At 58.9% G+C, this 27394-nt stretch overlaps 2 protein-coding genes across 3 annotated transcripts in view; one reads left to right on the forward strand and one right to left on the reverse strand.

The window, feature by feature from the left end:
• The window catches only part of ATP6V0D1 (ATPase H+ transporting V0 subunit d1), a 38044-nt gene extending 18642 nt beyond the window's left edge, over nucleotides 1-19402 (forward strand). Inside the window, exons 2-8 of one of the 2 annotated variants that reach the window (XM_004280856.3) lie at nucleotides 4899-5070; nucleotides 13156-13334; nucleotides 14728-14807; nucleotides 18130-18207; nucleotides 18333-18509; nucleotides 18618-18695; nucleotides 18792-19402. In XM_004280856.3, the coding sequence (XP_004280904.1) occupies nucleotides 4899-5070; nucleotides 13156-13334; nucleotides 14728-14807; nucleotides 18130-18207; nucleotides 18333-18509; nucleotides 18618-18695; nucleotides 18792-18953 (926 nt within the window). In that variant the 3' untranslated portion in view covers nucleotides 18954-19402. The remainder of the gene's footprint in view (nucleotides 1-4898; nucleotides 5071-13155; nucleotides 13335-14727; nucleotides 14808-18129; nucleotides 18208-18332; nucleotides 18510-18617; nucleotides 18696-18791) is intronic. The other variant, XM_033407692.2, reaches the window with a different exon arrangement.
• A 472-nt stretch (nucleotides 19403-19874) lies between these two features.
• Nucleotides 19875-26200, reverse strand: HSD11B2 (hydroxysteroid 11-beta dehydrogenase 2). Its single transcript, XM_004280857.3, has 5 exons — nucleotides 25259-26200; nucleotides 21586-21798; nucleotides 21284-21469; nucleotides 21040-21177; nucleotides 19875-20827 (listed from the first exon to the last, which is right to left on the reverse strand). The coding sequence occupies exons 1-5, from the start codon at nucleotides 25521-25523 to the stop codon at nucleotides 20400-20402; spliced, it is 1230 nt and encodes a 409-aa protein (XP_004280905.1). The 5' UTR covers nucleotides 25524-26200; the 3' UTR covers nucleotides 19875-20399.
• Between the last annotated feature and the right edge of the window lie 1194 nt (nucleotides 26201-27394).

Consider the following 27394-nt stretch of genomic DNA (forward strand, 5'->3'; position numbering starts at 1 on the left):
CTTCTTGGACATGAGAACTCAGCCTCTGAGGAAGTCTTTTGCTGTGAGAGATCCCAGACTGTCCAGACATTCCTGATGCCGGGCCATGGATGGGAGGATTTGGGGTAGACAGCTGGGCTTGTGGGTAGACCAGAGCAGTCCCCCACGTCTGTGCTAACTAGAACACTGCTCACACCTCAGCCCAGGCACGTCTGGGGCTCTCAGGGGCTGTCACCGAGGCTTTCAGGCTTCAGAGCACAGAGCAGAATTAGCCCCTGCCTTCCCAGAGCCCCTGGCGTCCTCGTCTGCCCTCGGGGGCTGGGCCAGGGCTGGGTGGCCGAGTCTCCCACAAAGCTCTCAACAAGTTCCAGGCCTCTTCTCCTATGTTCTGATCCCACCCCCAGTCACACCTCCTCCACATCCCTCGGAGAGAGCAGGAAGCTGGAGGGGAGGGGGCTGGTTTCTAATGGACCTGTCCCAGCCCTGAGGACTGTGTAAAGGGCTTGGGGCTGCCAGCCACTGGGCCTGGCTGCCAGGTTTCTTGAACAGAGTCAGAGCTGGTTCAGAAGCCCTGTGTGGTCTGAGCCAAAGGATCGGCTAACCTGCCTGCATCCAAGTTGCCTTCTTGGCTAGTGGGCTGTCCCCTCACCCTGGGTCACAGGGAGAAGTGGGTCTTGGCCAGGGGAAGTGGTCTGGAATGGCCCTCTGATGTCGTCACTGGGGGCTTTTAAAAATGAGTTTCCTGGTAAGGAAAACTCAGGCCTTGGGCAGGATTCTCGGTAGAATCTCCCGGGTTTGCTCTGATTCGACAAACACTAGCAGAAACCACCCGGTCGTCTGTGTTCCAGCAGCCAAGTCCCCAGATGCAGCGTCAGCAGAATGCAGTAGCCAAGACACAGGGATGTTTGCTTTAAGGCCCATGCTAAGCCCCAGGGGTGGGGGGCATGCAAAGGAGAATCCACCCATCAGCTTTGCTCCTCTTATTCACATGTACTACCTTCTGAAGGAATGGCTGGCACCACAAGTGATGCCAGAGGGGTTATCTGTGAACCATGATAGTCTAGGGCCCCCGTCAGGTGGGCAGTGAGTGTCCAGGTTGCCTCCAAGGCTGTGGAGGGGCCTGCTGTGGCCCCTCTTACCTCTCTGCCACCTGCCAGCTCTTCTGGAACTAAAGTCTGCCTGGGCAGCTGGGTCCATATCTGAAAGGCCCATCCTGGGCCAAGGGCCATGGGAGAATGGTCAAAAATGTAAGGGGTGGGGGAGGAGAGGAGACCAGAGTTGGGGATGGAGAGAATCCACCAGGTCTGATCTATATCCCCATCCTCTCTATGCTTGACTGTGGGACTCGACACGTTTCACGTTTCCTCTGATTTCCCTTTTTTGAGTCTGTGAAATGGGCATGGCTGGCGGGTCCAGCACATAGGTTGCTCCTGGCATGGCGTTAAGTATTCAGCAGGGCCCATCTGTTTCCAGTTAGAGTTGGTCTTGGTTCCCGCCTTGTGTTGGGGTGCTGCTTCCCACCTCATCAGTGCCAGGTGTTGAATGGAGTTGGTGGGGGCTGGAGAGGAGAGAGAGGGTGCTTGGTGGTGGGGGACTTGGGGAGCAAGCCTGCCCAGGGAGGGCAGCCCCGTGGAGCAGGTGAGGCTGGGGCACAGAGGTTTCACGCGGCTGGAGAGATTGGGCAGCTGTAGTGGAGGTGTAGCATGGCACTTGGGGAAGCCTTCCGGCAGCAAGTGCAAGGATGCCAGGCGAGGGGGTGTCGGGAGGCCTGGCCCCTGGTTGCTTTGGAGGATAGGAATCAGGATGCCGGGCTGGGGTCCAGGGCCCAAACTCACTGTCCCAGAGAATAGTGGGACCACTGGCATGAGGGGCCCTGCCAAGAGGACTGGGTTTTACCCTGCTTTTTGCCCTGTGCATCTGGTCTGGCTTCCAAGCCCTGGCTGTGGCCTGTCACCGCCTGAGAATGGCTCTTTGCTGCTGCAGTGGCTGGATGGATAAATGGACAGGTTTGAGCTGGCAGCTGCTGCGCCAGACCGTCAGACAGAGAACACCACATCCCAGCCCGGGCTTCCAGCTGCTGTCCGCACTGTGGCTTCCCCTAGTGGGGATTGGAGCGCCTACTTTGTCCAGGCCATAACTCCCTGCCCACTAGTTTTTTCAAGTATCACAATGTTTACTGATAGATGAAAGATGTAAAAGCAGGGCATATGACATATGACTTGATAAATTAAGTAGAGTTAATTTCAGTATGAAAATAAGAGGTACCAATTCATATTCTCACCATTTGTTTCATACCCACAAAAACCACTTCGAGGGCATTAACGATCTCTCAAAATTTACCAGTTTTGTGCAAGTAAACCATGTTTCTTTTTTTTAAAAAATAAATTTATTTTTTATTTTTGGCTGCATTGGGTCTTTGTTGCTGCGCGTGGGCTTTCTCTAGTTGCAGTGCGCGGGCTTCTCATTGCTGTGGCTTCTCCTGTTGCGGAGCACGGGCTCTAGGCGTGTGGGCTTCAGTAGTTGTGGCTCATGGGCTTAGTTGCTCCCCAGCATGTGGGATCTTCCCTGACCAGGGCTTGAACCCATGTCCCCTGCATTGGCAGGCGGATTCTTAACCACTGCGCCACCAGGGAAGCCCCCCATGTTTCTTTAAAAAACACAAAACAAAATACTTGTGCACTTATCCAGAGTCAGGGATATTAAAAGCTAGCTTGTAAAACCTATCACTAGAGGTGGGAATACAGGCTTATGCTCATACAGCGAAATCCCTCAATTAGAGTTAAGAATTTTTCTGTAACAACCAAATGGTTAATCAAATACTGCAACAACTTGAGCATTACTGAGCAAAGCACCTTCTTACCCCATGCCTTATTCCAGGTGTAGGTGGGCCTTGGCCACACTGGTGAGGAGGGGGAAGAATGGACCCAGGGCAGGGCTCACAGCAGACGGCCGGGGGTGAGGATGGAGGGGTGTGCACACCTCCTGGGAAAAATGGCAGCGGGGTCCACGGGGCAGAGCAGGGGGCTGGTGGCTTCTCCCTGCCCCACCTTGCCCTCAGTTCTGTCCCCCTTTTGGGTGGCCACCGGAAAAAAGGTGTGAATGGTAGAGCGATGGCAAAGGCAGCGGATGATGAAGGCCTCCTGCAGGCCTCACGAGGTTCAAGTCCACTCTGAGTGCCCAGGAGCCACAGAGGACAGGAGTGCTGACTGCCACCCGGGTGCAGGTAGAAAGTGGCCACTCCGATGGCATGCACCCCTCCATTCCTCCCTCCCCCCACGCCTCCCTCCCATATACTCTTCCATCTCTTCTTTGGCACACCTGACTCTGGGCTGGGAGCATTCTCCTCCTGATGGGGTACTGGAGGAGGGGCACCACAGGGGTCCCCTAAGTCTGTGGAGCGATGATGTGCCCTACTCGCCCTTCTTCTCTAAGCAGCCCGGTATAGCATGGCCCTCCAGGTCCACAGACACACGGGGAGGCCTTAAGCCGGGGCAAGGGGGGTGGCGCTTGTGGAAATGTTCACAGGTGTCACCCTTCCTGTCATCCTCTGGGCAACCTTCCAGGGCACAGAAAGCATGCATTCCTCAGTCAGCAGAAGCCAGCCTCCACTGTTGGGCCTTAATCCACACTCGCATGCATATGCACACATGGGTCCCTCCTCAGCCACTGTCCTTGGTACTGCCATCACTACCACAGTGTCCCCCATTTCAAAGCCCAGTAGCAAACCCTCCTGCTGTCTTCACCAGCCCTCTATCCAGTCTTCCATTTATTCTACGGTTACTTACTGAACATGAAAATGCACCAGAACATACTGTGTTCTAGGCTCTAGCATACTGCAGTGACCCAGAGTCCCTGCTATCATGGTTTATGTGCCCCGTGCCAGGTGGGATGTGATGTGTTACAAAGAAAAATGGCACAAATGAAGGGACAGAGTGGGGGGGCTATAGGAGAAGCCTCTGAAGATGGGCATTTGAGGAGAGCTCATCACTTTCCAAGCAAGGGGACAGGGAAAGGGCCTGAGGTGAGGATGTGCAGATGAGTGATGGGGTCTGCCTGGTGTTTTAAGATTGCTCTGGCTGCTGGGTGGAGAAGAGACTGGGGGATGGGATGCACGGGCAACAGCTGTGAGACAGGTTGTTGCCACGATTCCCCTGGGACTCACCTGTCCTGCCTCCCCAGGGCCCTTCTGCTCTGTCCTCTCCTCCCTTTTCCCTCACTCCTGCTCTGAAGAGCTCAGGAGAGCCCGTGGGCTTGGCTTGCCTGCCTCCAGCTACTCCTCAGGCAAGGCCAGTCTTTCTCCCCAGCCTCATCTCCCCCTCACACCGCTCATTTGCCCTTTAGGCCACTCCTCACTCATGCCATCCTGCTAGCTGCTTCCTTTGCATTTTCCTGTCCCTGCGTTTTGCCTGGCCCAGCCTCGAGTGTCCTTTCGGTCCTATCTTGGTGCCCTCTCCACTTTACCCTTGGCCTGGGGCATGTCCTTCATTTCATATGCATTGTTTCTGCCTGGGGGTATGTTGGCTTGCTCCTTTAACCCTGAGGCTCTGGAGGGTAGGGCCCATGTCTTATTCTGCTTTAAGTTAGGGCCATCCTGGAGCCCACCATGCAGGAGAGCCTCAAAGGCTGTGGGTTGTGAATGGCACCTTGGGTTGGGGTTTCCCAGGTTTTCTTGTCGTTTGGGGGAACAATGGTTTTACTTGTACTTGGACTCTGGGGCCCAGTGTCCTGGCTTTGGCCTGATTGCCCTGGAGTAGGCTCTGAGCCAACAGGGAGGTGGAGGCAGGGACAGGAGGTCAGGGTAGCAGCAGGGCACAACTGCAGGCGAGGGTCTGGGACCCAGAATCGGGGTGGGGACAGGGACTTGGGGTCCTGGGGAGGCTCAGCACGGCCAGCTCTCACTCCCCACCCTTGGGTTTCAGACCTGAAGCTGCACCTGCAGAGCACCGACTACGGCAACTTCCTGGCCAATGAGGCATCACCGCTGACAGTGTCCGTCATCGATGACCGGCTCAAGGAGAAGATGGTGGTGGAGTTCCGCCATATGAGGAACCATGCCTATGAGCCGCTCGCCAGCTTCCTGGACTTCATTACGTGAGTGTTCTCTATAGTGCCTTTTCCCCCCACTGGATGGGACAGCTCCTCTGTCAGCAGGGTCCTCCCGGGTTGGGTGGCTGGGCTGCTTATTCAACAATGCTGGGCCTAGGCCACCACCTATAAAATGGGGTCACCAGCCACTTCAGTGCTGTCTGGGAACTTGGTGGGCAGGCCCGAGTGTCCCACGCTGTAGTGCTGGATGAAGCTGCTTTCCCTGTGTCCCTGGTGTCAACAGGCATCAGGAATGACAGGAGCCCTTTCCCTCGTTCACCCTATAACACTCACCCTGAACACTCACCAGGCCCCCACTGCCCATGATGGTGTTGGGGGATAGGTAGAGCTTTGAAGAGTCAGGTTTTGGGATGGACCATTCAGGCCCTATGACCTTGTGTGGGCTGAGGCTCCTCTGTCGTCTCTGACCATGGCCCTGGGTCTCAGGGAGAAGTGGGGCAAGGCGGAGAGGGTGCTGAACACCTGGCCGCCTTTCCCAGTTCTGGCCCAGGCCCCCATGCTAACAACCCTTGGCTGCCCAGCGTTCTTACTGTCTAATCCTTGGATGCAACCCTGCCTCCACTAAGCTCCTGGAGAAGAGGAAAGGACCCTGAGACCTACAGGCTGGGGAGGGCACTTGGACGAGACAGCCTCTGCTCACCAGGTGTACCTGTGGAAACAGGGAGGTAGAGAGGCCCCTTCTGCCAGGATGGCCCAGGAGCCACGAGCCAGGGCCTGGTGGACAAAGAGTTGGCCCCGGCCCAGGTGGCTGCCCAGTGCAGGTGGTGGACAGAGACATCGGTGGCTGGCTTACATGAGCGTGCTCTGCACTGCTGGAGTGTGAGTGTGTGTTGTGGGGAAGCCTTTCTAGGCGCTCTTCTGGGTACTGTCTAGCTTTAACCCTTCCCTGCTGGTGGGACCCCCAGATCCGTGGGACCTGCCATACCTCCTACCCTTATACTTGCAGAGACAGGGCTGGATGCCTGCTGCTTGGCCTGCTTCCCACCCCCAGCCAGGAGCAGCCATTTACTCGCTCAAGTAGGGGCTGCAACCAGAAGGGCTCTATCCTTGGGTTGAGGCCACAGGCTGGGACACTTGAAGGGCTCAGGCTGGGAAGCAGGCTGTCTCCTGGCCACAGGCCTCCTTCCGGGGGACCTCCCTGCTGTCCTGGCTGGATCCATATCACACTGCCCTGGCCTCCATCAGGGTACAGCCGACATGGTCCTTCTGGGCAGGAGGCCAGAGATGGCATGCGTCTCGTGCTGCCACATTGGGGGTCATACTGCAGTGCCCATCTGTCAGTCAACCCCTAGCCTGGGCCTGGGTGTCCTTTACCCCAAGGCCAGAGCTGAAGGACATACCAGGAAGCAGTGCGTTTATTGCCAGAGCCCAGCCTTCACCTTGTTTGCACAGGGCTCCTTCAGCTTCCTGGTGAATGTTCTGGCCGTGCTAGCTAGGCTGGCCAGAGGAGGCTGACCCCATGCCAGTGGTCAGATGTCATCCATCCTGCTGCCTGCTTGGCCATCTGCCTGTGCTGCCAGCCCCTGGCCTGTCTTGGTGCCCTCAGAGGCTTGGTCTTAGCCTGCCAGGCCATGAAACTGGAGAGGGCTCTGAGCGTGACTGAGGCTGCATGGCCGCCAGCTGTTTGCTGGAGGTTGGCTGCAAGCACCAAGCATGCTTAAAGCAGCCAAGCACTATCCTGTGGCAGGCTGTCACTTCCCCGCCCCTTCCATTCATGGGTGAGTGTGGCTCACAGTCTTCCCATCCCCTCAGTCCTGCTCTGTCTCAGGAATAGCTCGGCAGCCACGTGTCAGCCTGTCTGAGCCTGTGGCTGCTTGTTCATGACCTCGTCATCTCCAGTGACCTGCTCCTCTGCTCTCCACTTGAGCCACCCCCACGATGGCTGCCCAAGAACATGTCACCACCTGGAACTGCTCCGGCCCTGAAATCGCTGAGTCAGGCACCCCGTCTCTACCCACAGCCTTCAGGCCTTCCCGCCCACTCTCAGCCCCTTGTGGGACATGGGTTCCGGACTCAGCAGGGCTCTGGATCTTGCTTCCTCCCCTGCCACCCCTTCTGTCTTCATTTTCCTCCCTCCCCAGCTGAGGTTCCCTGGTCCATCATTCAAGCACTCTTCTGCCAACATCCGCAGCGCTCTTGGCCGCCCATCTCATGGTCCCACCCGGCTGGCAGCTCCCCAGCCCTGGAGGAAGCCCAGCAGCCTCCAGCCTCGAGGCGCCCTCCCCCACCTCCGCTGCCGGGAGCAGAGCCGGGGAAGCCAGTGTTGGGTGGATTTTCCCTGCTGCCAGACATGCACACTTACTAGTTCAGCTGGCCTGGACTGTCCCTGCCCAGCTGGCCACTCGCTCTCCCTACTCAGCACCCTGCAGCTCCCCACCGAGGGTGGGAAGACCACCTCCCCATCTTAAACACCATTCATCTCCTGCCCCCAGCCTTCTCTCTGGGTAGATGGCCCACCTCTTCCTCCACAGAGACAGTAGAAGCCAGTCCACCTCCCAGCACTGTGCCTGTGCCCCTCTGCATTCCAATGGCAGAGGTACCCTCCTCTTCTCTTGGGTCCTTCTGCTGATGTCCTGAGTCCCCTCACCCCACTCCCTGAACCCTGAGGGCCACTCATCTGCACTTCTGTCTGTGCAGCCCCTTCCCTTCCAGATTCTTCCCAACAGCATCTAAACAAGTTCAAATCTCTCACACCATTAAAAACCCATCTTGTGCGGCCTGAACTTTTACATTCACTCTGTGTTCTCTCACCTCCTGCATCCTGAGCCTCCAGTCCGCTTCCAGCCATCCCATCACCCCACCAAAGGCCCCGGCTAAGGTCACCGCTGACCTTCATGTGGCCAGGGTCTCCAGACCTAACAGGAGCCACACCCGTCTTACCTCCTCCCAGCAGTCTCCTTTCTCCCATGGTGTCTCTTCTATTTACCTCCTTCCTCCCCGGCTGCTCCTCCTCTTCCTCCTCCACTCCATCTCCGTAACCTCCTCCACCCTGGCTCATCCCAGGAGTAAGGAGTGTTGCAAAAAGGGCTGAAGGCTTCCACAGGGGCCTGTCCAGGGGACCTCCCCAGGCCAGGGACTCACCACTGTCTTCCCTGAGGAGGTGGCTGTTTGGCTGAGGGGAAGGGCATTTGAAAGAAGAATTGGGGGAAGGCAGGGGGAACCATACATGTCCCGAGCAGGTGGAGCACGGGGCCCCTGGCTCTGTGACCCTCTGGGAAGGAAGCAGATACCCTAGAGATGTCCAGAGGAATGTTACCGGAAAGGAGAGTGCCATCCCCAGGTGATGGACACGTCAGCTAGATACCCAATCCTGGATGTGGGGGCTTGAGGGAGCAATGCTAGTGCTACCCGCAGACAGAGCTGGCCCAGGATGGCTGGAACTGGTTTCTCCAGGAGGCAGTGAGTTCCTTGTCATTGCAGGTGTGCAAGCAGAAGCTGGGCAAGGTGTCCTCTGCCCTCCTGTGTGAGAGACAGTGTCCAGTGCTTTTGTAGATCCCAGCCAGCCTTGAGCCAACACACATGACCAGTATTCAGCTCTGGGCCAGGTGCAGTGCCAGGAGGGAGGGAGACTTATGGATGCAATAGGATGGGTGCCAGTGGTGGTGCAGATAGCTTCTGGGGAGGCCTGTGGGAAGCTGCCACAAATGGAACCAGGGGCTTCAGCATTGAGAGGACTCGAGGGTCAGATGGGGTTCGAGAGGCCACTCAGAGTGGGTGGCCAGAGTGGAGGCAGCTGCCTCATGTGTGGTAGACAGGCCCTGAGTGAGAGAGGTCCCTCTGAAGTAGACTGTCGTCAGTCATGTGGTTTTGAGATGATTCAGCTCAATTTCATGGTGATAACATGGTGATAACATCACTGTACCAAGGGCTCCTTCCAGACTCAGCCATTCACTTGCTATCTGACATGGGGTGGAGCCTCTGTTGGGTTCTCTGAGCTTCAGAGGAGACTTTGATCTGGGCCATCCCATATGGTGTCCTATGAGAGAGTAGGCCCCAGAAGGGAAGCTGGGAGAGAATGGCTTGTGGAGAAGTGAGTTTGGTCTCTGGGGATTCCCAGGTGGGCCCCAAAGGCCTTGTCCTTAGATGAGTGAGCCTCCCTGGAGGGGCCGTCTCCAGTGTGTAGCACCTGCCTGAAGCCCAGGCACCCATTGGCAGAGCCCAGGCACGGTGACCTGCACCATCTGGGGGAGGTGAGGTCTCATATTCTACTGTGCCACCAGCCTGGAGTGGGCAGCTGGAAAGAAGCTTTGTCCTGGGACAATGGCCTCAAGTGCCCAGTGGGCCTGTCAGCACACCTGCCACTCTCCCCAGGTCACATTTTCCAAACCTTGGGCTCTGCTGGGTCACAGCGGGTATCAGGTGTTCTCAGGCCTCCCTATTCTGGCCCCCCAGCCCTCACTGTCCACAACCACCGTTTCTGAGTTGATAGCAGGGTCTCTGTAGGCTGTGGTTTCTGGGTCCTGGGCTCGACCCGGCTCTGGCCCTGAGGGAGAGCCAGCACTGACACTGTTCTCCTGAGCCTGAGGGAGAGCATGCAGGTGCCCTTTGATGCTGAGAAGTCTCAGGTCTCAGGATGGGTCAGGGAGGACCCAACTGGACCTCAGGAGAGGGGCAGGATTTTAATAAGGAGAAGGTCAGGGTGTCACTGGCTCTGCTGGGGGCTGTACTTCAGTCATCCTAATTGCAGAGGGGAAACTGAGGCTTGACAGGTAATGTGCTGAAGCCACAGCTTGATATCTCTGTTCACTTTCCACCTGGGCAGTGCTCTGTAGGACTCAGATGTGATTGAGCACAGGTACGGTTACTAGTTGCTTCTGCTGGGAGCTGTAGTTGGGCCGACTGGGCTGGTAGTCATCATGGCCTATCCAGCGCCAAGCCTGGCCCCCCCGGGGCCAAATGATGAGACCATGGGAGCAAGCCATCATGCTCCAGCAGGTGGCGCCAAAGGGCACAGCAGAGGGATAGGGCTTGGCTAGGGGCTGGGAAGACTTCTTGGAGGAAGTGGCTTTCTAAACCCCATCCCAAGACTTCTTTTGGCCCAGGCTGACTCTTGAAGGCACAGGGTGAGGGAGGGCCTCAGGGCAGAGGAATACAGACTGCCCTACACCCACCCCAAGAGGGCCTCTTTGGCCTGGCGGGCAGACGCCTGTCCACTCCCCAACTGTCTTCCTCTGGAGGGAGATGTTGACCAGCTGGAACCTCACACTCTCCTATTAAGGCCAAATGAAGGGAGGACTGGTGGAGTGGCTTTCTGGGGGCAGGGAGGCAGCAGCTCAAGCCAGACGAGGAGGAGGATTTCCCTGCCTGCCGAAGGGCTTCACCTTGGAGGAAAAGCAGACAGCTGGGCCGGCATCATCTCTGCCATGCCCTGCCTCCTTTCATCCCAGGAAAGGAGATTGTGGCTCTCATTGGGCAAGGGAGAGAAATCAGGGGCTACTGCCATAGTAACCTTGCAGTTGACCCGGGGGAGGGAGCCACTGGGCCTGGCACAGGGTCATCCAAAGCTGGTCTAGCCTGGATTAGAAGGGGGCCTTGGAAGGGGCTGGGGAGCTTTACTTGGCTTAGCATTTCCCTTGGTGCCCAGCCAGGACTTCTAGCAGGAGAGTCTGGGGGCAGCCAGGGGGTGCTATCACCAGCCCTCACATTTGCTGTCAGGGCTGAAAAGTGAATCATAGCCATCCTGTTCCGCATCACTGGAGGGACAGCAGCAAAGCCAGACAGTGGAGTCTTCCCACAGGGCTCAGCTCCGAGCCGGGTCAGGACCCTGACGATTGCCAAGGCACCTTCCTTGGGCCCTGACACCAGCCCCATCCCCAACATAAATGAATACCCTGTGGTGCGAGGAGCGGAGAGGTTTAGAGAAAGGAAACTGACTTGTGAAGATTCCTCTGAGAAGACAAGGCTAGATGGGGAGTGTAGAGTCAAGGCATGGGGACCTGGACGTGGGTGGAGGTGCATGGACACTGACCAAGAGACATAGTGCTTCTCTGCTTTATGATGTGACAGGGCCTGGGGCCTGCAACCGCTGTGTCTCATATCCTCTGACAGTGGGGCTGGTGATGCTGGTGGTTGTGGGATCAGTTGGATAGAACAGCTCGAAGAGGTACAGCGTTCTCCCCGTCCCTGCCCAAAGTCTGGTGAGAGCGTGAACGAGCATCTTCGGGTTCGGGGGTGGGGACTTTGTGGCTGTCTCAGGGAACACGATGGCTAGAGCGGGGCTGGATGGGACACAGGTGGAGTGTTGCGGGGGTCCTGCGGTGCGTGAGATTCTGGAGGCATCAGGGGCACGAGGGATGTGCTGTCCAGGGTAGGGACAATGCAGGCTGGGGCTGGAGACCAAGGCACAAGCTCTGGCGGGATCTCTCTCAGGTCCCTCGACTCTGCCAGCTCTGTCAGGTTGGGGCAAAAGGCTGGCCGTTTGAGCCCCTCGACTCGCGGCTGTGAATGGGCCCTGCCTGAAGCCCTCAGTTTGAGAAGGCAGGCCTGTCTCTTCTCAGCACACATCCTGTGGCTGACCCAGCCGGATTGGGGGCAGAGAGAGGGCAGCTGCCTGGCCCCAAGCCCGGGAGAGCAGAGGTCATAGCAGGGCACTGGGCTGGGTGGGAGTTGGGGGAGTGTGTAGCAGGGGGGTGGGGGTCAGGCGGGGACAGGAGCTGTGGTTTCTTCCTCCTGCCGCCTTCCTGGCAGGCCCTGTGGGAGTTCCCCCCGTAGCCAGCCCTCTGAGCTGAGGTCTAGGCCACCACCTCCTTACTTTTCTTCCCTTGGTATTGGGGGCCACTTCCTACCTTGGACAGCCTCAAGATACTGTCACAGGACAGCTGTTGGCCCACCCAACAGCCAGGGTGTGCTCAGTGCCCAATTCAGGGCAGCAGCCTCCAGTCCAGCTCCCACCCTTCAGTGGGAGCCCCACTCTGGCCTTGGAGCTGAACCCCCAGGCCTCATCCAGCTGCCTCATGCCCTGAGATCATCAGTGGTGACAAGCTGGAGGAATGTTGTGGCTCCTGCAGCCTGACTGGGGCCCTCTCGCCCTCTTCACTCCATTTCTCACACAGGTGACTACATGGAACTCTTGGCCACAGCCCCTTTGTGGCATTGTCTCAATGGGTGGAGGCAGAGCTTGCCCGTTGCCAAGTCTGAGCTGGGTAGCCCCACCCCTCCCCAGCTCTCCAGCCCCCTCTGCTGCCCGTACACTGTCCAGAGCGGGCCTTCTGTGCCGGAGGGGACTGACCTGAGCCCAGGCTCCTTCCAGGTCTCTGGGTCTCCTCCAGGCCATCCGGGTGGATCTTCAGGCCCTAAAGGAGGCAGTGCCCTGTCTTTGGAGTGGGCTGCACAGGGCAGCTGTCTGCCTGCTTGTCTCAGCCTGACTGACCAGGGGCCTTACTCCAAGGACCCTCCCTCTGAGTCTTCTCTGGTTTTCCCTAGAGAAGCTTTTCCCCACTCCACTCCTCAGCCTCTCCTCCTCTTGCCATCTCCCCCTCTGTCCCCACCAGCAGCCAGAGTGCTTGTGGTACTCCTTGCTTATATCCTGCTCATGGGTCCCTTGTGCTCAAAACGAAGTCAGGACCCTCAGCCGGACCCATAGGACCCGCCTCTAGGCTCCAGCCTGCTGGCAGCACCGTGCCAGTTCCCTTCCTTCTGCCAACCCTGACCGTGCTCAGTTCCTTGAGGCGTCCGCCACTTAGCAATTGCTTCCAGGCCTTTGCACACACTGTTCCCTCTTCCCAGAACACGCTTTCATCTCCCAGTTCTTTCATCCCCCATGCTGGCCCGTGCGCCTCACCTCCATGCGCCCATGCTTCCCGTGTCTTGCCAGAACACTGTTCACACCTGGGGGGTAGTTACTACCTGCTTCCTGATCACTCTTGGGGTATAAGTTCTCCCCCCGACCCAGGGAGGGGCCGTGTCTGTCCTGTGCTTCTGGTGCCGGAGGAGGGGGCACCCTTGGACAGGGAGAGGAGCCTGAGGTGGTGCTCGCCGTTGAGGGGCTGGTGGCCTGCGCTGCGTGGGGGCAGGGGCGTGGTGCTGTGCCAAGACTTCAAGGGCTGCCGCGCTGCTGTGTGCCTCCCGCAGTTACAGCTACATGATTGACAACGTAATCCTGCTCATCACGGGCACGCTGCACCAGCGCTCTATCGCCGAGCTCGTGCCCAAGTGCCACCCACTAGGCAGCTTTGAGCAGATGGAGGCCGTGAACATCGCACAGACGCCCGCCGAGCTCTACAATGCCATTCTGGTGGACACGCCCCTGGGTGAGCTACCCTGGCTGAGGAGGGAGGTGGCAGGCAGCGGCATCAGTGTCAGTGCCTCTGTGTGGGGTTTTCGGACCCCCGGGGGTGGCCCTGAGCCAGAAAGCGAGGTCCGCCCACTGCTGCTTACCCTTCTCTTCCCTTCCACTTGGCCTCCCATTCTCTCCTCCTCACCTGCCTTTTGCTCCCTTTCTGTTGTTTTTGCTGGGCCAGGCTGACTAGCCCCAGGGCCTGACTCAGACCATCTCATTTTGTGAATCTGTCTGATTTCTCCGAATGCAGAGGAAGGCTGAGCTCGCGGAGAGTGGAGAGAGGATTTCGGGTCCCTTGGAGTCTTGGGAGCTCTGACAGACCGTGGCCCTAAGCTGGGCTGGAGTGGCTTGCTGCCTGTGAGGCAGAGGGGAGCAAAGAGCTTCACTTACCTCCACAAAGCAAATCCCAGGGGCCAAGTCAGGCAGTGTCCGGCAGGATGCAGAGTTCATGTCAGAGGCCAAGGAAGGAAGGGGAACTGGGAGCTTCCTTCAGGGCCCCACCTAGGCAGCACTGGCTCCTGCCTGCCTTGGAGGGAGTCTGGGGAGAAGGCACTAAGGCTGTCACCAGCTAGTGCCCTCACAGCCAGAGTCCTAGTCCCCAGGGCACCACCTCCAGGAAGCCACCAGGGTTGAACAACTGGGCCCTAAGCTGCACTTGTTCCTGCACTAAGAGGCCTAAGCCCTACTTGCTGGCCTTATCTGCACAAGAGCTTATCTCTCACAATAACTCTGAGCTAGTTCTGGGCTGTTGGTGGCTTCTTCAGTTTCTTCACCTTTAAAGAAGAAACAGACCAGTGAGTCCGTGGGTCCCTGGGGATCGAGGGGCTCTATCCTGCGTTGGCCTCTAATTCCCAGCCCTCCAGTGGCCCCCTGGGTCACTGCTCCATGCTCACCCAGCTGTCATGCTCATTCCTTGTTCTAAGGAGAAGGACGGTTTTCCAAATGTGGGCCCCAGGCTCTCCTGGGAGATGCAGAGAAGTGGGCGTCAGGCCCAGAATCCACAGCTGCCCCTCGAGAAGGGAGGATGTCACAGGCTCTTATGCAAGCCTTTCTTTGGCATGATCTGAGCTTGGGTCTGCCCCAGAGGCGATTAGATCATGTTATGGCTGGCCGCCTCCTTTATAAATCAGTTTTAGGAGCAAGAAGGCAGGAGAAGCTCAGGTCAGTACACATGGCCTGGAGTATTGCTTCGGCCACTTCTAAGGCAGTAGTCCAGACCAGGTTGAGTGCCCCCCAATTACCAGCCAGATGGGCCTTGTGGCAGGGGTCCTCTGTGCCCTGCAGGGGCAGTTGAACATTAGCACAATTCTTGCTTCGGCCGAGTCCACTCGCCTGCCTCTCATACCCACGTCTTTCCTCCCCAGCGGCTTTTTTCCAGGACTGCATCTCAGAGCAGGACCTTGATGAGATGAACATCGAGATCATCCGAAACACGCTGTACAAGGTAGTGCCCCTGGACCCAGGGGTGGTGAAGTAGGTGGGCGGGGCCACGGGCACAGTGGGCTGATGATTATGTGGGTGCTGGGACAGGACACAGCTGCTCCAGGCTCCTCTCCCAGGGGCTTATCTGCTCACTCTCTGGCTCCCGTGACTGGTGCAAGACTTCATGGAACAGGTTCTCCATCCCCTGGGCCCAGATCAAATCAGCAGGAGTGGCTGGTGCTCCGCAGCTTGGCCTGTCAGAACGGGCTCCTGAATGGCCACTCCCCCTGCATCCAGGAGGGTTACTGGCCACCACCCAGGCCATAGCTCTCAGGCTCACCCCACCTGGACTGTCACCAGCAAGGACAGGCACCTGAGAACGGTGTGGGGAGGAACACAGCCAGGCATAGCCAGGTCCCTGTGTCCCCAGGTTCCCAGGTCTAGAACCAGTGCTGTGGCCCATCATCTTCAACCCCACCCACCTTCTGCTTCCCACCAGGCTGTGGGACAAGCTGGTGACCCCTGGAAATAGAGTGGGCTTGGGATTCCTGGCTCAGCCCTGCCCTGGCCCAAAGAGTTTAGGAGCAGGGCTGAGAGCCAAGGAAGGGGGCCGGCCAGGGACCAGTGAGGGCTTTTTGGGGCAGACTGGGCCCTGGCCACGGTGAGGACCTCTGATGGGTCAGTAGTGGGCAGGCCCTGAAGGGGGCCTGAAGATAGCACTGGCCAGCAGCCCTGCTGACCTAACCCTGAGGACGTCTGTCTCTTGGATCTTCATGGTGAGGCTCTTCTCCTGTCCTAGTTGGAGCTAGGTGGCCAACACAGTGGCAGCCTGAGCGCAGGCCCTCCAGTCTCCCTGCGGGGGTCTGGGCCAGGGTGCAGGGAGGGTCTGGAGGTAGGTGAAGAGCCTACCTGGAGGTTGTAGTAGTGTAGGCAGGGGGACAGCACATGCAGAAGCAAGTGTGGAACACGGGCCAAGCGGCAAGCAGTTTGCCGTGGAAGTGCAGGTTCCAGATGGACAGTGGGAGACAGGTCTGGAAAAAAAGGCAGGCACAGGATCAAGTCACCCAGCGTCTTGAACACCAGGCCAGAAGTTTGAATTTTATCCTGTGGGCAGGGTTGGCCAACGAAGGTTTCCAACAGGGCGGAGTATCATCAGAATGTGAGGACAGCCTAGAGGGGACAAGACTAGAGGTAGGAAGATTATTGGCTTCTTTACTCCTCGGGACTGCCCTAGGAGCTAGGTGGGCATCAGTATCCCCATTTGTAAGACAAGGAAACTGAGGGCTTAGAGAAGGAGGGTGGGTTGCCTGAAGCCACTTGCTAGACACTGGCAGCACGGCTCAGCTTGTCTGCAAAGCGAGCGCTCTCGCCTGCCAGTAGGGAGAAAAAGAGGGAGATGGGGAGGGTGGGGTGAGGGGGGCCATGGGGGGCGGGCAGGCAGTGAGAGCCGGCTCAGGTGTGCCAGTGCTCACGCTGCCCGCAGCCCCTGCCCACCCCCACGGGGCTGCTGCCTGCCCACCTGGCCCACTGCCGGCTTCCTTGCCCTGAGGCAGGGTGAGGGGTGCGGCTGTCCCCCCAGCCTCACCCACACCGTCACCGGGCCTGACTGGTTCTAGCTGGAGTCACTGGCGAGGGCTGCCCGGGCACCAGCTTGTAAACACCGACCCAATGATACAGGCACCGTGCCAGGACCGCCTGTCAGGCGATGTCCCAGCCCAGTGGCCACAGATGGGAGATTAGGCGGACCCCCAGTAGCGGGTGGGAACTGTAGGCAGCTGGTGCAGCAGACATGGGCTGGCAGACTCCAGGGGACAGGATGGGGGTGGGAAGGTGACCTTGGTACCTGGGCCTCTGGGGTCTTGCCAGTTTCTTCAGCTCCTGAGCCTCCTGAAGAGAGTCTGGGCCTATGCCACCAGTCTCCACCACCCTGGGGTCAGCGTCTCCAGGATCAGTCCAGCTCGGCAAAGGCTGGTGGCTTCCCCCACAGATAGGAACTGCAGGCCCCACTGGGGCAGGCCTGGAGATTTGGACACACCCAGCTTTGCTGGCCACAGGGAAGGAGGTGGCTGGGGACAGTCCCAGAGGGACTAAACAGTGCCACTAATCGATGGTAGGATTGGCAGCTACCACGCGAGCCCTCTGCTATGCTGGGGTCCACTCTCCCTTTCCAGGCTTCTTTCCTCCTGACCTGTTCTAGACTTTTGTTTCCTGTGACCCCAGTGGTCACCTCAGGCCTTCCCCTGAGCCCAGCTTGCCCAGTGCTGCTGGCCAGGCTCAGCCTGGGCTCGTGGACTCCTGGGTGTCATCTCACCTCCTCTCTTGGGTCAGTAGAACCTGTGGCCCACATCAGCAGGTGGTGGGTGGAATGTTCTCTGCTCCCTAGAGGGCAGACCTCGGTACAGAAAGCTTTCCCTGCCTCCCAGCCCTCACCCCCGGCTCAGGAGAATAGTCTCTAGCCTGTAGAGCTGGAGTTCTTGTGGCCATGCCACCAAGTGGGACCCCGGAGCACCTGAGTAGAGGGAGCTCCCCAGGGGTCATGAGACTGTCCCCCTTTCCTTGACATGGAGAGGTTCAGGGAAGGAAGCCTGCCTGGGCCTAGCTAGTTTCAGGAATTAGTCGTGGGAGGGACCTGAGGCCTGGGCTGACCTGGCTTCTCTTCATGCCCAGCAGATCCAATTTGCCTGGGCAGGAAGTGCTTGTTCCCACCGGCAGCCTGTGTGTCCAGCCATCACATTGCAGGGCTGACATCTGTGCCGGCAATATCCACCCCTCAGGAGGAGCTGGGCTGACAGTACAGTTTGGTTCCTGCTGCGTGATGCCTGGGAACTACCTAGGGGATGGGAAGAGGAGGAGGTGCTCTTTAAGGTGGGGTGCTGAGAGGGGCCAAGGCACCCAGTCCAGGCCATCCCCGTGAACTCTCAGGGGTCACCATCCTTCACTGGCCCATCGACACGTGGTTTTCTGAGGAGAGAGGGGAGGAGGGGAGGTTTGGGGGAAGGGCAGGCAGAGCAGCAGGGGGAAGACGGAGCCCTTCTCTGAGCCTGGCACTCCATGGGATGAGGGTGTGAGGGGCACCGCACCATGAAGCAGACAGTGGGCCAGAAATTGTTCTGTGACTACTGGGTGGGGAGAGGCAGCAGGCTACTGCTACTCGGCTGATTAACAGTCGGAAATCTGTGGATGTTTCAGGGGCTCTGACACGGGGACTGCCCTGGCCACGGGTATGATGTTTGGATTCACCATGAAAGGGGTCAGGGAGGGAAGGAGGGAACTGTGAGGAGGAGGCCTGGCAGACCCCCTCGAGTCTCCCTGCCTGGGCTGAGGGAACCCCATGCTCTGCACAGGCCTACCTGGAGTCCTTCTACAAGTTCTGCACCCTGCTGGGTGGGACCACAGCCGATGCCATGTGTCCCATCCTGGAGGTGAGTGCCTGCCCACCCTCCCGCCTGCTGGTCCCCCATCCCTGGCCTGGGGGAAGCCCTGCCAACTGACTGGCTGCTGCCTCCCTCCCCATCCCTCTCTCCTCGCCTGTGCGCTGGCCCCGCAGTTTGAAGCAGACCGCCGCGCCTTCATCATCACCATCAACTCCTTCGGCACAGAGCTTTCCAAGGAGGACCGTGCCAAGCTCTTTCCGCACTGCGGACGGCTCTACCCTGAGGGCCTGGCCCAGCTGGCTCGGGCTGACGACTACGAGCAGGTCAAGAACGTGGCCGACTACTACCCGGTGAGTGCCCTGGCTGTTGAACGGTGGGCGGGCATTTGGCACCCACGTCCCCACCCCATACCCAACAGCACCCTCATGCTCATGCTTCCCCCTGCTCCCCGGGGCCAGGAGTACAAGCTGCTCTTCGAGGGTGCGGGCAGCAACCCTGGAGACAAGACCCTGGAGGACCGATTCTTCGAGCATGAGGTGAGTGCTGGCCCTGCCCATCCTAGGGAGGGGTTGGTGGCTTAGGCCTGACTCTGGTCATGGCCACCTGCACACCACTCCTGCCTGTGTCTGCAGGTGAAACTGAACAAGTTGGCCTTCCTGAACCAGTTCCACTTTGGTGTTTTCTACGCCTTTGTGAAGCTCAAGGAGCAGGAGTGTCGCAACATTGTATGGATCGCGGAGTGCATCGCCCAGCGCCACCGAGCCAAGATCGACAACTACATCCCCATCTTCTAGCACCCTGGCCCAAGGCTCCCCACAAGTGTGTGTGCGCGCCTGTGTGTCTGCGTGTGCTGTGACAAAGCTCACGGCTCACCTATGTGCCCTGGGGGGTAGCACACTGTCCTAGTGGCTGCCCAGCTTCCCTGACCCTCTCTGAGACTGCTCTTGGGCCTGAAAAGGGGCTGGGCACCTGCTCCCCCCACCAAGGATGGACCAAGCCCCCCACCTCCAGAGCAAGGAGGCCCCCTCAGCCCTGTGTTTACAGCCGCTGACGTATCTGAGAAGCATGTGGTCACTTTTGTGTTCCTCCCTAACCTGAGAACCCCTGGGGGCAGCGTGAACCTCCTCTTCCCTCAGCGGGTCCCCCAGAGCCGTGGCGCAGGGGCAGGATAGAGCGTGCGTGTCCTTGGGGAATAGGGGAAGTAGCTCTGCCCCTCTGAGACAATAAAAACTGCCCTCTCTAAGCCCAGCTGTCTTCTGTCTCCTTTGGGCCCTAGTCCCTCTCCCAGATCCCCAACTCCCCTTGGGCCCCACCCTCGCTGAGCCCACCCCCACCTAAGCCTTCTACCTTCCTTTCTCGGGTGGCAGCCCTAGGCTGGCCCTGTCCCTGTGCGGCCAGATTCCTCAGGGTGGGGAAAGTCAGTGGAGGATTAGCCCCTTCCTTTGCTGGAGGCTCTGACAGGCCTGTGGTGCTGGCTCCTGACTCTAGAGGGCGCCCAGGCCTCCCTCTGCTTCATTGAGCCCCAGAACTCCCTGGGCTGGGGTCATTACCCCCATTTCACTATGAGGAAACCTATGGATAAATGATCTGCCCAAGGTTGTTGAAGGGGGTTGGGTGTAAACCAGAGTCTATGCCCAGAGCCTCGGCCCCCAGGCGGTGCCCAGTCTGTTTCACAGCCACAGCCTGTCACCTAGGCGAACATAGCATCTCCCCCATTCTAGGAGAAATAAAAATTTGTCTTTATTCAAAAAGTGGCAATCAGGCAAGTAGAATATGCAGCCTCCCTGTGGCTTGGGGGGCTTGGGGTGGGTGGTCAGGGCCCTAATTCTTGAGCCAGTCAAGAAACAGTGGGATTCACCCTTCAAATCGCAGCACTGAGGCACTGGTGCCAAGAAATAATCCTGAGGGGGTCCCCAACCTTCCCAGTCACTCCTTAGTTTGCAGAGGCACTGTCTGCAGGATCCTGTCAAAGGCTACAGCTGAGTCTTGCACTAAACTCCCCATCCAGCTGGGTTCTCCAAGGTGCATGGTGGAGCCTTGTGCCCAGGAGGGTCTGTTTGGGCTCATGAAGCAGGAGAGGCCCAGAGGTTCACAGGGAAGCAGCCTCACCAGGCCTGGCCTGTGACATTGGCAGTGGGTGGGGTTGGGGTCCTTTAGGCCAGGCTTTGGGGCAGACCTGGGGGGTCAGAATGCCCAGGGGAGGACCAAGGGCATAAGGGATCTCCTCTGCCGGAGCAGTTCTATGCACGTACTGCTCCTTGGGCAGTGGGGGAAGGGCCCGGTTTAGGGCCTGGGTCCTGGGCTACATCCCGGGCAGAGGTAAGGCCAGGCTGGCCAGGCCGCAGTGCTCTTGGCACATAGGGACTGATGAAGAAGGACTGCAGGAAACGGCGCCGCAGGCCCTCAGGCAGGTAGTAGTGGATGAAGTACATGAGCCCCAGGCCATGGCCTGGGTAATAGCGGCGGCGTGGTTGAGCCGCCAGCAGCGCATCGGTGATGGCATCTACAACCGGGCTGAGGTCTGGCAGTGCTTGGCTCAGACAATGCAGGAACTGCCCGTTCAAGTGCTCAATGTAGTCCTCACCGTAGGCCTGCAGCAGCTCTCGGGGCAGGTTGGCCAGCAGCTGCCGCTTGCGCTCTTCCCACTGGTCCATGTCTTTCACTGCCTCTGGGGAAGGAGTGGCAAGGTCAGAGTGGGGTCTGTTAGGGAAGCCGAAGCCAGACCCAGGTCTCTCTAACTCACAACCTGAGACCTGCCCCCAGCCAAAGCCATGCCCATTCCTCAGACCCAACCCCCCTCCAGAGAAGACCACACCACTTCACCTTCCCCCCTCCCCCACTACACCACACAGGCCCCAGCCCCAAATCCCTGAACCTCACCTGTCTTGAAGCAGGCAGGCTGGATGACGCTGACCTTGACACCCCAGGGCAGAAGTTCACAACTGAACGTGTCCATGAGCAACGCGACAGCCGCCTTGGAGGTCCCATAGGCAGCCAAGCACGGAAATGGCATGTCTCCTGGGGATGGATTGGGAGTGGGCATCTCAGCCTAGGCCAGGGGCTCCAGCACCTCTCCCCGCCCTGCAGGGGCACCTTTTCTGCTCTGGTGTGGGAAGACCCTCACCTGCCGGGCTGCTCACGGTCACGATGCGCCCGCTGGAATGGCGCAGCAGTGGCAAGAGGCCCTTGGTCATCTCAAGTGTACCGAAGAAGTTCACCTCCATGCAGCTGCGGAACGTGGACACTGGAGACAGCTCCGCATCTGCTACGAGGATGTTCTGACCCGCGTTGTTGACCAAGCCCCACAGACCTGAAGGCATGGAGCCAGGAGGGAAGCTGAGGGTCAGCTTGGCAGCAGACCTCCAACCCCTGCCCCCTCACACCTGCCGAGCCGCGCCCTTTCCTGGCGCAGCTGAGCCTACTGACCAGTGCTGGCGGTGTGGGCCTTGGTGAACTCCAGCACGCGGCTAATGTCCGCTGGCTTGGTCAGGTCCATCTGTAGCAGCTTTAAACGAGGAGAACAGCAGGCACGCAGCTCTAGGGCACCAGGGCTATTCAAATCCAACACGGTAGCCAGCACTGTGAAGCCCAGCGCATCCAGCTTCTTGGCCGTCGCCTTGCCAAAACCAGAGTCACAGCCTGGCCAGGGAAGGACAGCCAGTGAACTCCCACTGTGGCTGAGTCCGGCCTGAGACAACCCCAGGGTCACCACGGTCTGGATGGGATCCAGGCCTCTGACACCCAACGTACCAGCAATCAGCAGCCCTCCCTTCTTTTCCTAAGCCAATCTCTGGCAGGCTTTGCCCCTCTGGCTGAGCACCTGAGTACCAACTCTTTCACAACTGTCATCTCCCTGACGACTCATAGCTACCCCATCAAACGTGGCTTATGATCCCCACTTTACAGATGAGGAAACTGAGTCCTAGTAATGCTAAGTTGCTTCCCAAAGTCACTCAGCCAGCATATAGTAAGGTCAGGACTCTATTGCAGGTCAGCCAGTCCCAGCTGAGACCCAGTCCCAGTTCTGATGTCCTTCTGTCTGGTCGATATCAGGCCTCAGCTCGCATGTGCAGTATTACTGCACAGCCTCCCTCCCTTTCTCACTGCCTTTGCCCAGGCTGCTTCTTCTTACCTGGACACTGAAGCAGCCCCCTTTTGTAGTGCTGTCTCATCTTGCCCCCTTGGATCCATTCTCTACCTAAGCAGCCAGAGGGATCCTTCCAAAAATGACAATATCCCTCTGCTGCTGAAAACCTCTCCAAGGCTCCCCACAGCCCTTAGCATGAAGCCGAAGTCCTCTATTCCCATCATGCAGACCCTGTACAACCTGAGAGCCACCTTCCTTTCCAGCCTCAACACCCTCAACTATTATTCCTGGCTCTAGGCAAGTTGGAGGCCCATCCGCACTTCACCCCCCGACCACCACCCTTGGAATTCCAATCAGTGGCAACACTGGAGCATTCTCTGAGCCCCAGACCACTTGCCCCCAGGACAGGGGCACAATGGATGAAGATAAGAACAGATCTGCGTTAGAATCCCTTCCCATGCCCACCAAGTGTGACCTGAGGTCAGTTACCACTCTTGGAGGCCTAATTTCCTGTCTTTGGTATGTAGAGAGATGGACCACCAGGCAGAGCCAGCCAGTGGGTCTGATAAACCCCTGCTTCCTTGATTGTTCTCATTCCAATCCGGCTCCACAGGTGGCCAACCAGGGCTAGGAGCAGTGAGGGAGGAGGCTCTCTGGAGCCTGCCCCCGTGGTGGTCTTGCTGAGCAGAAGCTGCAAAGTGGTTCTGCACAACCAGTTCCCCCCATTTCAGCCCTGTCCCCTCTGTTAAGGCAGAGAACAAAGCTAGGCAGGGGTCTGCAAGCTGGGCTTTGTGTGGCTGGGGACCCACCAGCCAGCCCCAGCTGAGGGGTATTTCCTGAGCAAGTCTGGCTGGGGGAGGGGCGTGAGCGCCCTTGTGTGTGTGTGTGTGTTTGTGTGTGTGTCCCCATTTGCCTAAGCTCCCTTCCAGAGCAGACAGCCCCTTCACAGGGAAACTGAGGCCTTCCAGAACCTCAGCTCTGCGGTCCCAGCACAGTCACCCAAGCCTTTCACACTCTCTTGCTCACCTGCACACACATTTGGATACCTGCACATAACTCCAACCTACGTGCAGTGAGCCATGAACAACAATGGGCTCACTCCCATGAGACCCCAGCAGTGCACAGCTGTGCACACAAGGCACCCAGCCACTCAACCCAAACCCTGACCCCAGGGCTGAGCTCCCCAAGTAGCCTTGGCCAGCGGTTCTCAGGGAGGGGTGGGTGGCAGCCTCAAGACACAGCGTTCCTAGCAGGTGAGGCAGGGCCTGGTCACCTACTTGTCTGGCAGTCCGTGGTGAGAGAGGAAACCCCAGAGTTTGGGGGCATTGGGAAGCTTGGAGGCCTACTCTTGATGCTTACGTGGGGTGGGCTGGGCAGTCTTCTTCCCCTCCTCCTTCACGGGGCTTTGCAACCAGAGCTGAGGGAAGCCCAAGTCACAAAAGGCATCCCTCCTCTCACCTCACTCTCAGGCTCGAGGCTAGGAGATGTAACAGCGGCAGCACAAAGGCCTGGGGTGAGATCCCAGGAAAGACTGCCTGGGTCACTAGTATCTGCAGATGGCCTGGGTCCTGTTGAGATAACTCATTAATTAGAAGGCAGGAGGGGAGCTGCCTCATCCCTGGGGAAAGAAGCTCCCTGCTTCATACCAGGAGGTCTGTCATCTCTCCTTCCTTAAACCACTAAAACTGGGGTCCCTTGAAACTTCACACTCCACCCTGAACTAAGGTCTCTCCCATCCAGCCTGAGCCCTGCTCTGTCTCCACCATCTTAACTGAAGCCCAAACCCTCATGCCACCTTCACCCACCTCAGTACATTCTGGCTTCTTGCCAGGCATTCAAGGCCCCTTCCAAGGAAACAACCTTATATCCCACCACATCTCAGCAGCCAGACTGGTTACTGACTGTCCCCTGCCCAGGCCATGCTCATTCCTGCCTCAAGCTTCTATCCCACACCCTTTGTCTGATCCAAAACACCTTCCACACTCCACCTATCTCCATCCAGCCTCTGAGGCCCAGCTCAAGGATGGCCTTCTCTGGGAAGTTCTTCCAGCTCCATCTGATCCTGCAGGGCCCCCTGCTAGACTGAGGTCTCCGAGAAGCCAGTCAGCCGGTGGCTGCCCCCAGCCCAGGCCCAATGCAAGGGCAGAGCCCTGAGCACCTGTCCAAAGCCATGGGGCTTAGGGGAGAGACCAGGCTGCCCCTCCCCCATACAATGGAGCCAGTGCCCACTGGCCTTTCTCCCCCTCCCCACTTCAGGCTGGGCCTCAGCTCCTCCTTCCCTCCTTCTGATGACAGATTTATTCCTTGCTCCACACAAAGAGAGCTCAGCCAGGTGACCAGAGGCACCTGAACCCAGCTCTCCAAGACCTCACCTCCTTCCTGGGCACAGAGGACCAGGAGGAATGGCGGTGGCGTGCTGGGTGCAGACTCTGGACAGCTACTTCAGCAATTTAGGTTTGGGTGGTGGGATCTGAGAGGCAGCTGAATGCCCAGCTGTCCCTCATGATGACCTCAAGCTTTTCTGGACTCCAAGGAGCCCAGACAATTGGGGGTCCTAACTCTTCATCTAAGCCTATTCCTCTAATCCCAGGGAAGAGGAGATGGTACCTCCCACGTGGGGATGTTAGGCAGAGTTCAAAGGGTGACCATCCTCTGAAGTCCCTCAGAGCAGTGTCCTCTGTCCGAAGACTGCTCTCTTGGACAGGGACATAGCATAAACCCCAAACTCCAGAAGCCTCCTTCTTTCTTAGCTACAAGTTTCCCCTGTGCACCTGCCCGCTCCCTGCCTCATTTTCCCTCCAACACTCCCTGAAGCCACAGGTAGTTAACCCGGACTTGGGGAGGTGCCCTGCTCTTCCTACTAGGCTGGTTCCCTGCACCCAGGGGAGAGGGACTCCCCCACTCCTGGGCTAGGGGTCCCGCCTTGCCTTGGCATGCCCACGGGGAGCCCTCTGAGTGTCCGGTCCCGCCCTCGAACCTGAAATCCCCGCGCTCCGTGCCCCGCGCACTCACCGGTGATGAGCACCGCGCGAGTCGCCACGGGCAGGCGCTGCGGGCGCGCCAGGCGGGACAACACGATCCAGCCGGTGGCGGCCAACACGGCAAGTGCGGCCAGCGGGGGCAGCAGGCGCTGGCACAGCCAGTCGAGCGCGGCCAGCAGCGCCAGCGCCGCCAGCAGCGGGCGGCCCAGACGCAGGTCCGCGCGCAGCAGCTGCAGCAGCGCACGGGCCGCCACAAGCAGCCAGGCGCCGCCCGACGGCCAGGGCCAGCTCTCCATGGCGGCCGGGCCGGGCTGGGCCGGGGCGGGGCAGGGGCCGGGCTGGAGAGCAGGGATTGGGACTCGGGGCCGGGGCGCGGGGTGGTGCAGAACACCAGCCAGGGGCGGGAGAGATACTCGCTTTCTCTGTTAGCCCTCGGGCCGAGTTTATACAGAGCCCCGGGGGCGGGGGCGAGGGCGGAGCGGAGGCGGGGAAGGGGCGGGGCTTTCCTTACTTCTCTCCTCTCACCCACCGCCCGGCAGGTGCCCCCACCTCTACCTCCCGCCCTCTACCACGCCCCCGAGGCCAGATCCGCTTTCGAAGAAGCCGGAACCGAGTCCCAAAGTTGCTGCTCGAGGAGCAGCCGCCTCGCCACCCGCCGCGCCCGGGAGAGGTCCTGTCGGTCTAGCCCTAGTGCCCCGCATCCGCTCACTCCTGCGCCCCGACACGTGCGCCTTGGGCGGCTGAGCCGCGGCTCCCAGGTGAGCACATCCACAGCTCACACTTGCTCGGGACGCCTGAGGACACGCGCAACCTTCAGCCAAGTTCCCCACACTGACAGCACCGCCGCGGTCGCCGGGCTTGCCGGAACACCACGGGCAACCAGCTCGCCCTCACCAGGCAGCCGCGGCCAACGCCGGCACACGTAACGTGCTCGGACGCCCTGCGCCGCTGCAGGTGCCTAGCACACACGCCCTGACGTGCTCTCACACCTAAGCTGCCCGTAGCCACCGACCGATTTGGGGCAGGGGGCTGGGGGGAGGAGGGTGACCGACCGGGTTCGCGAGAGTCTCTGCCCCGCCTTGCCCCTTCCTTCCACTTTCCAGCCCTGGGGATGCAGCAACCTCACCTCCTCCTGGCACACAAGTGTATATGTGTGGGCGCGGGTGTGTGGAGGCGCGGTTCTGAGGAAGCATCTAGGCGTCCCATTAACTCCAGCCCACCCTCCAACCCCAGGGACTCCAAGAGCCAGGCCAATGGGGACACCTGGGGAGTCAGTGAGGGCAGCCTCTAGGACAGGGTGATCCCTGCCCTGCTCTTAGGATTCCCCAGGGTATAAAATAAGTGAATGTGGGTGCATTTCCCTGCCTGTGTGTATGAAGTTCTGTGTTGATGCGGGGCCTAGTGGCCCCCCACCTTGCCCACCCCAGTGTCTGGCACCCTGTGCTTGGCATCCATGCCAGACTCTGCAGGCACTAGGAGTTGGTGTCAGTACCTTGCTGCCAGGTCCTGTGCTGAGGTCAGTAGGTCAGCCCATGGCAGAGGGGTCCCTGCTTCTTATGGACCCTTGCCCAGTGCTTCATCCATGCCTGCACTAGGTCCTTGGAGGTCATGGACCCCTCCCAATCCTGTTGCCCATTCTCTATCTTAGATGCTCAGCCTCTGTGCCAGGGCTTCAAGGCAATGCTTCCTCCAAAGCCTTCTCTGCCATACAGGCATGGCCCCCTGATGAGCCAGGGGAGTCTCAGGGATAGGCTGGGAGTCAGACCCACTTAAGGGGAAGGTGAAGGACCCATGTCCTTCCCAGAGCCACTTCTGTGCTTCCACCTATTCCTCCTCCTGTAAGTACAGATTACAAGTTAGCCCTGGCCCAGGGAGGCAGGACTTGCCTGGGGAGGTCCTGCCTGACTTTGGGTACATGACCTTGTGTGCCTGTGTATGCCTGTATTTGTGTACACTCGTGTCCGTGGGCTCCATAGCTTGTCCACACACAAATGACACGTCTCTCCCTGTGCCATAACCCTGTATGTGCATGTAAGTACGTGTGTGTGTGTGTGTGTGTGTGTGCGTGTGTGTTGTGTGTGTTTTCAGTGACTCCCTTGGTCTGGGTCCATTCTCTGAAAACTCAGGGAAACATTCACTCTCCAAAACTTGCTGACTCCTGTTGTCC

Source organism: Orcinus orca, chromosome 20, assembly GCF_937001465.1.
Source record: "Orcinus orca chromosome 20, mOrcOrc1.1, whole genome shotgun sequence".
In the NCBI taxonomy this organism is placed as follows: domain Eukaryota; kingdom Metazoa; phylum Chordata; class Mammalia; order Artiodactyla; family Delphinidae; genus Orcinus; species Orcinus orca.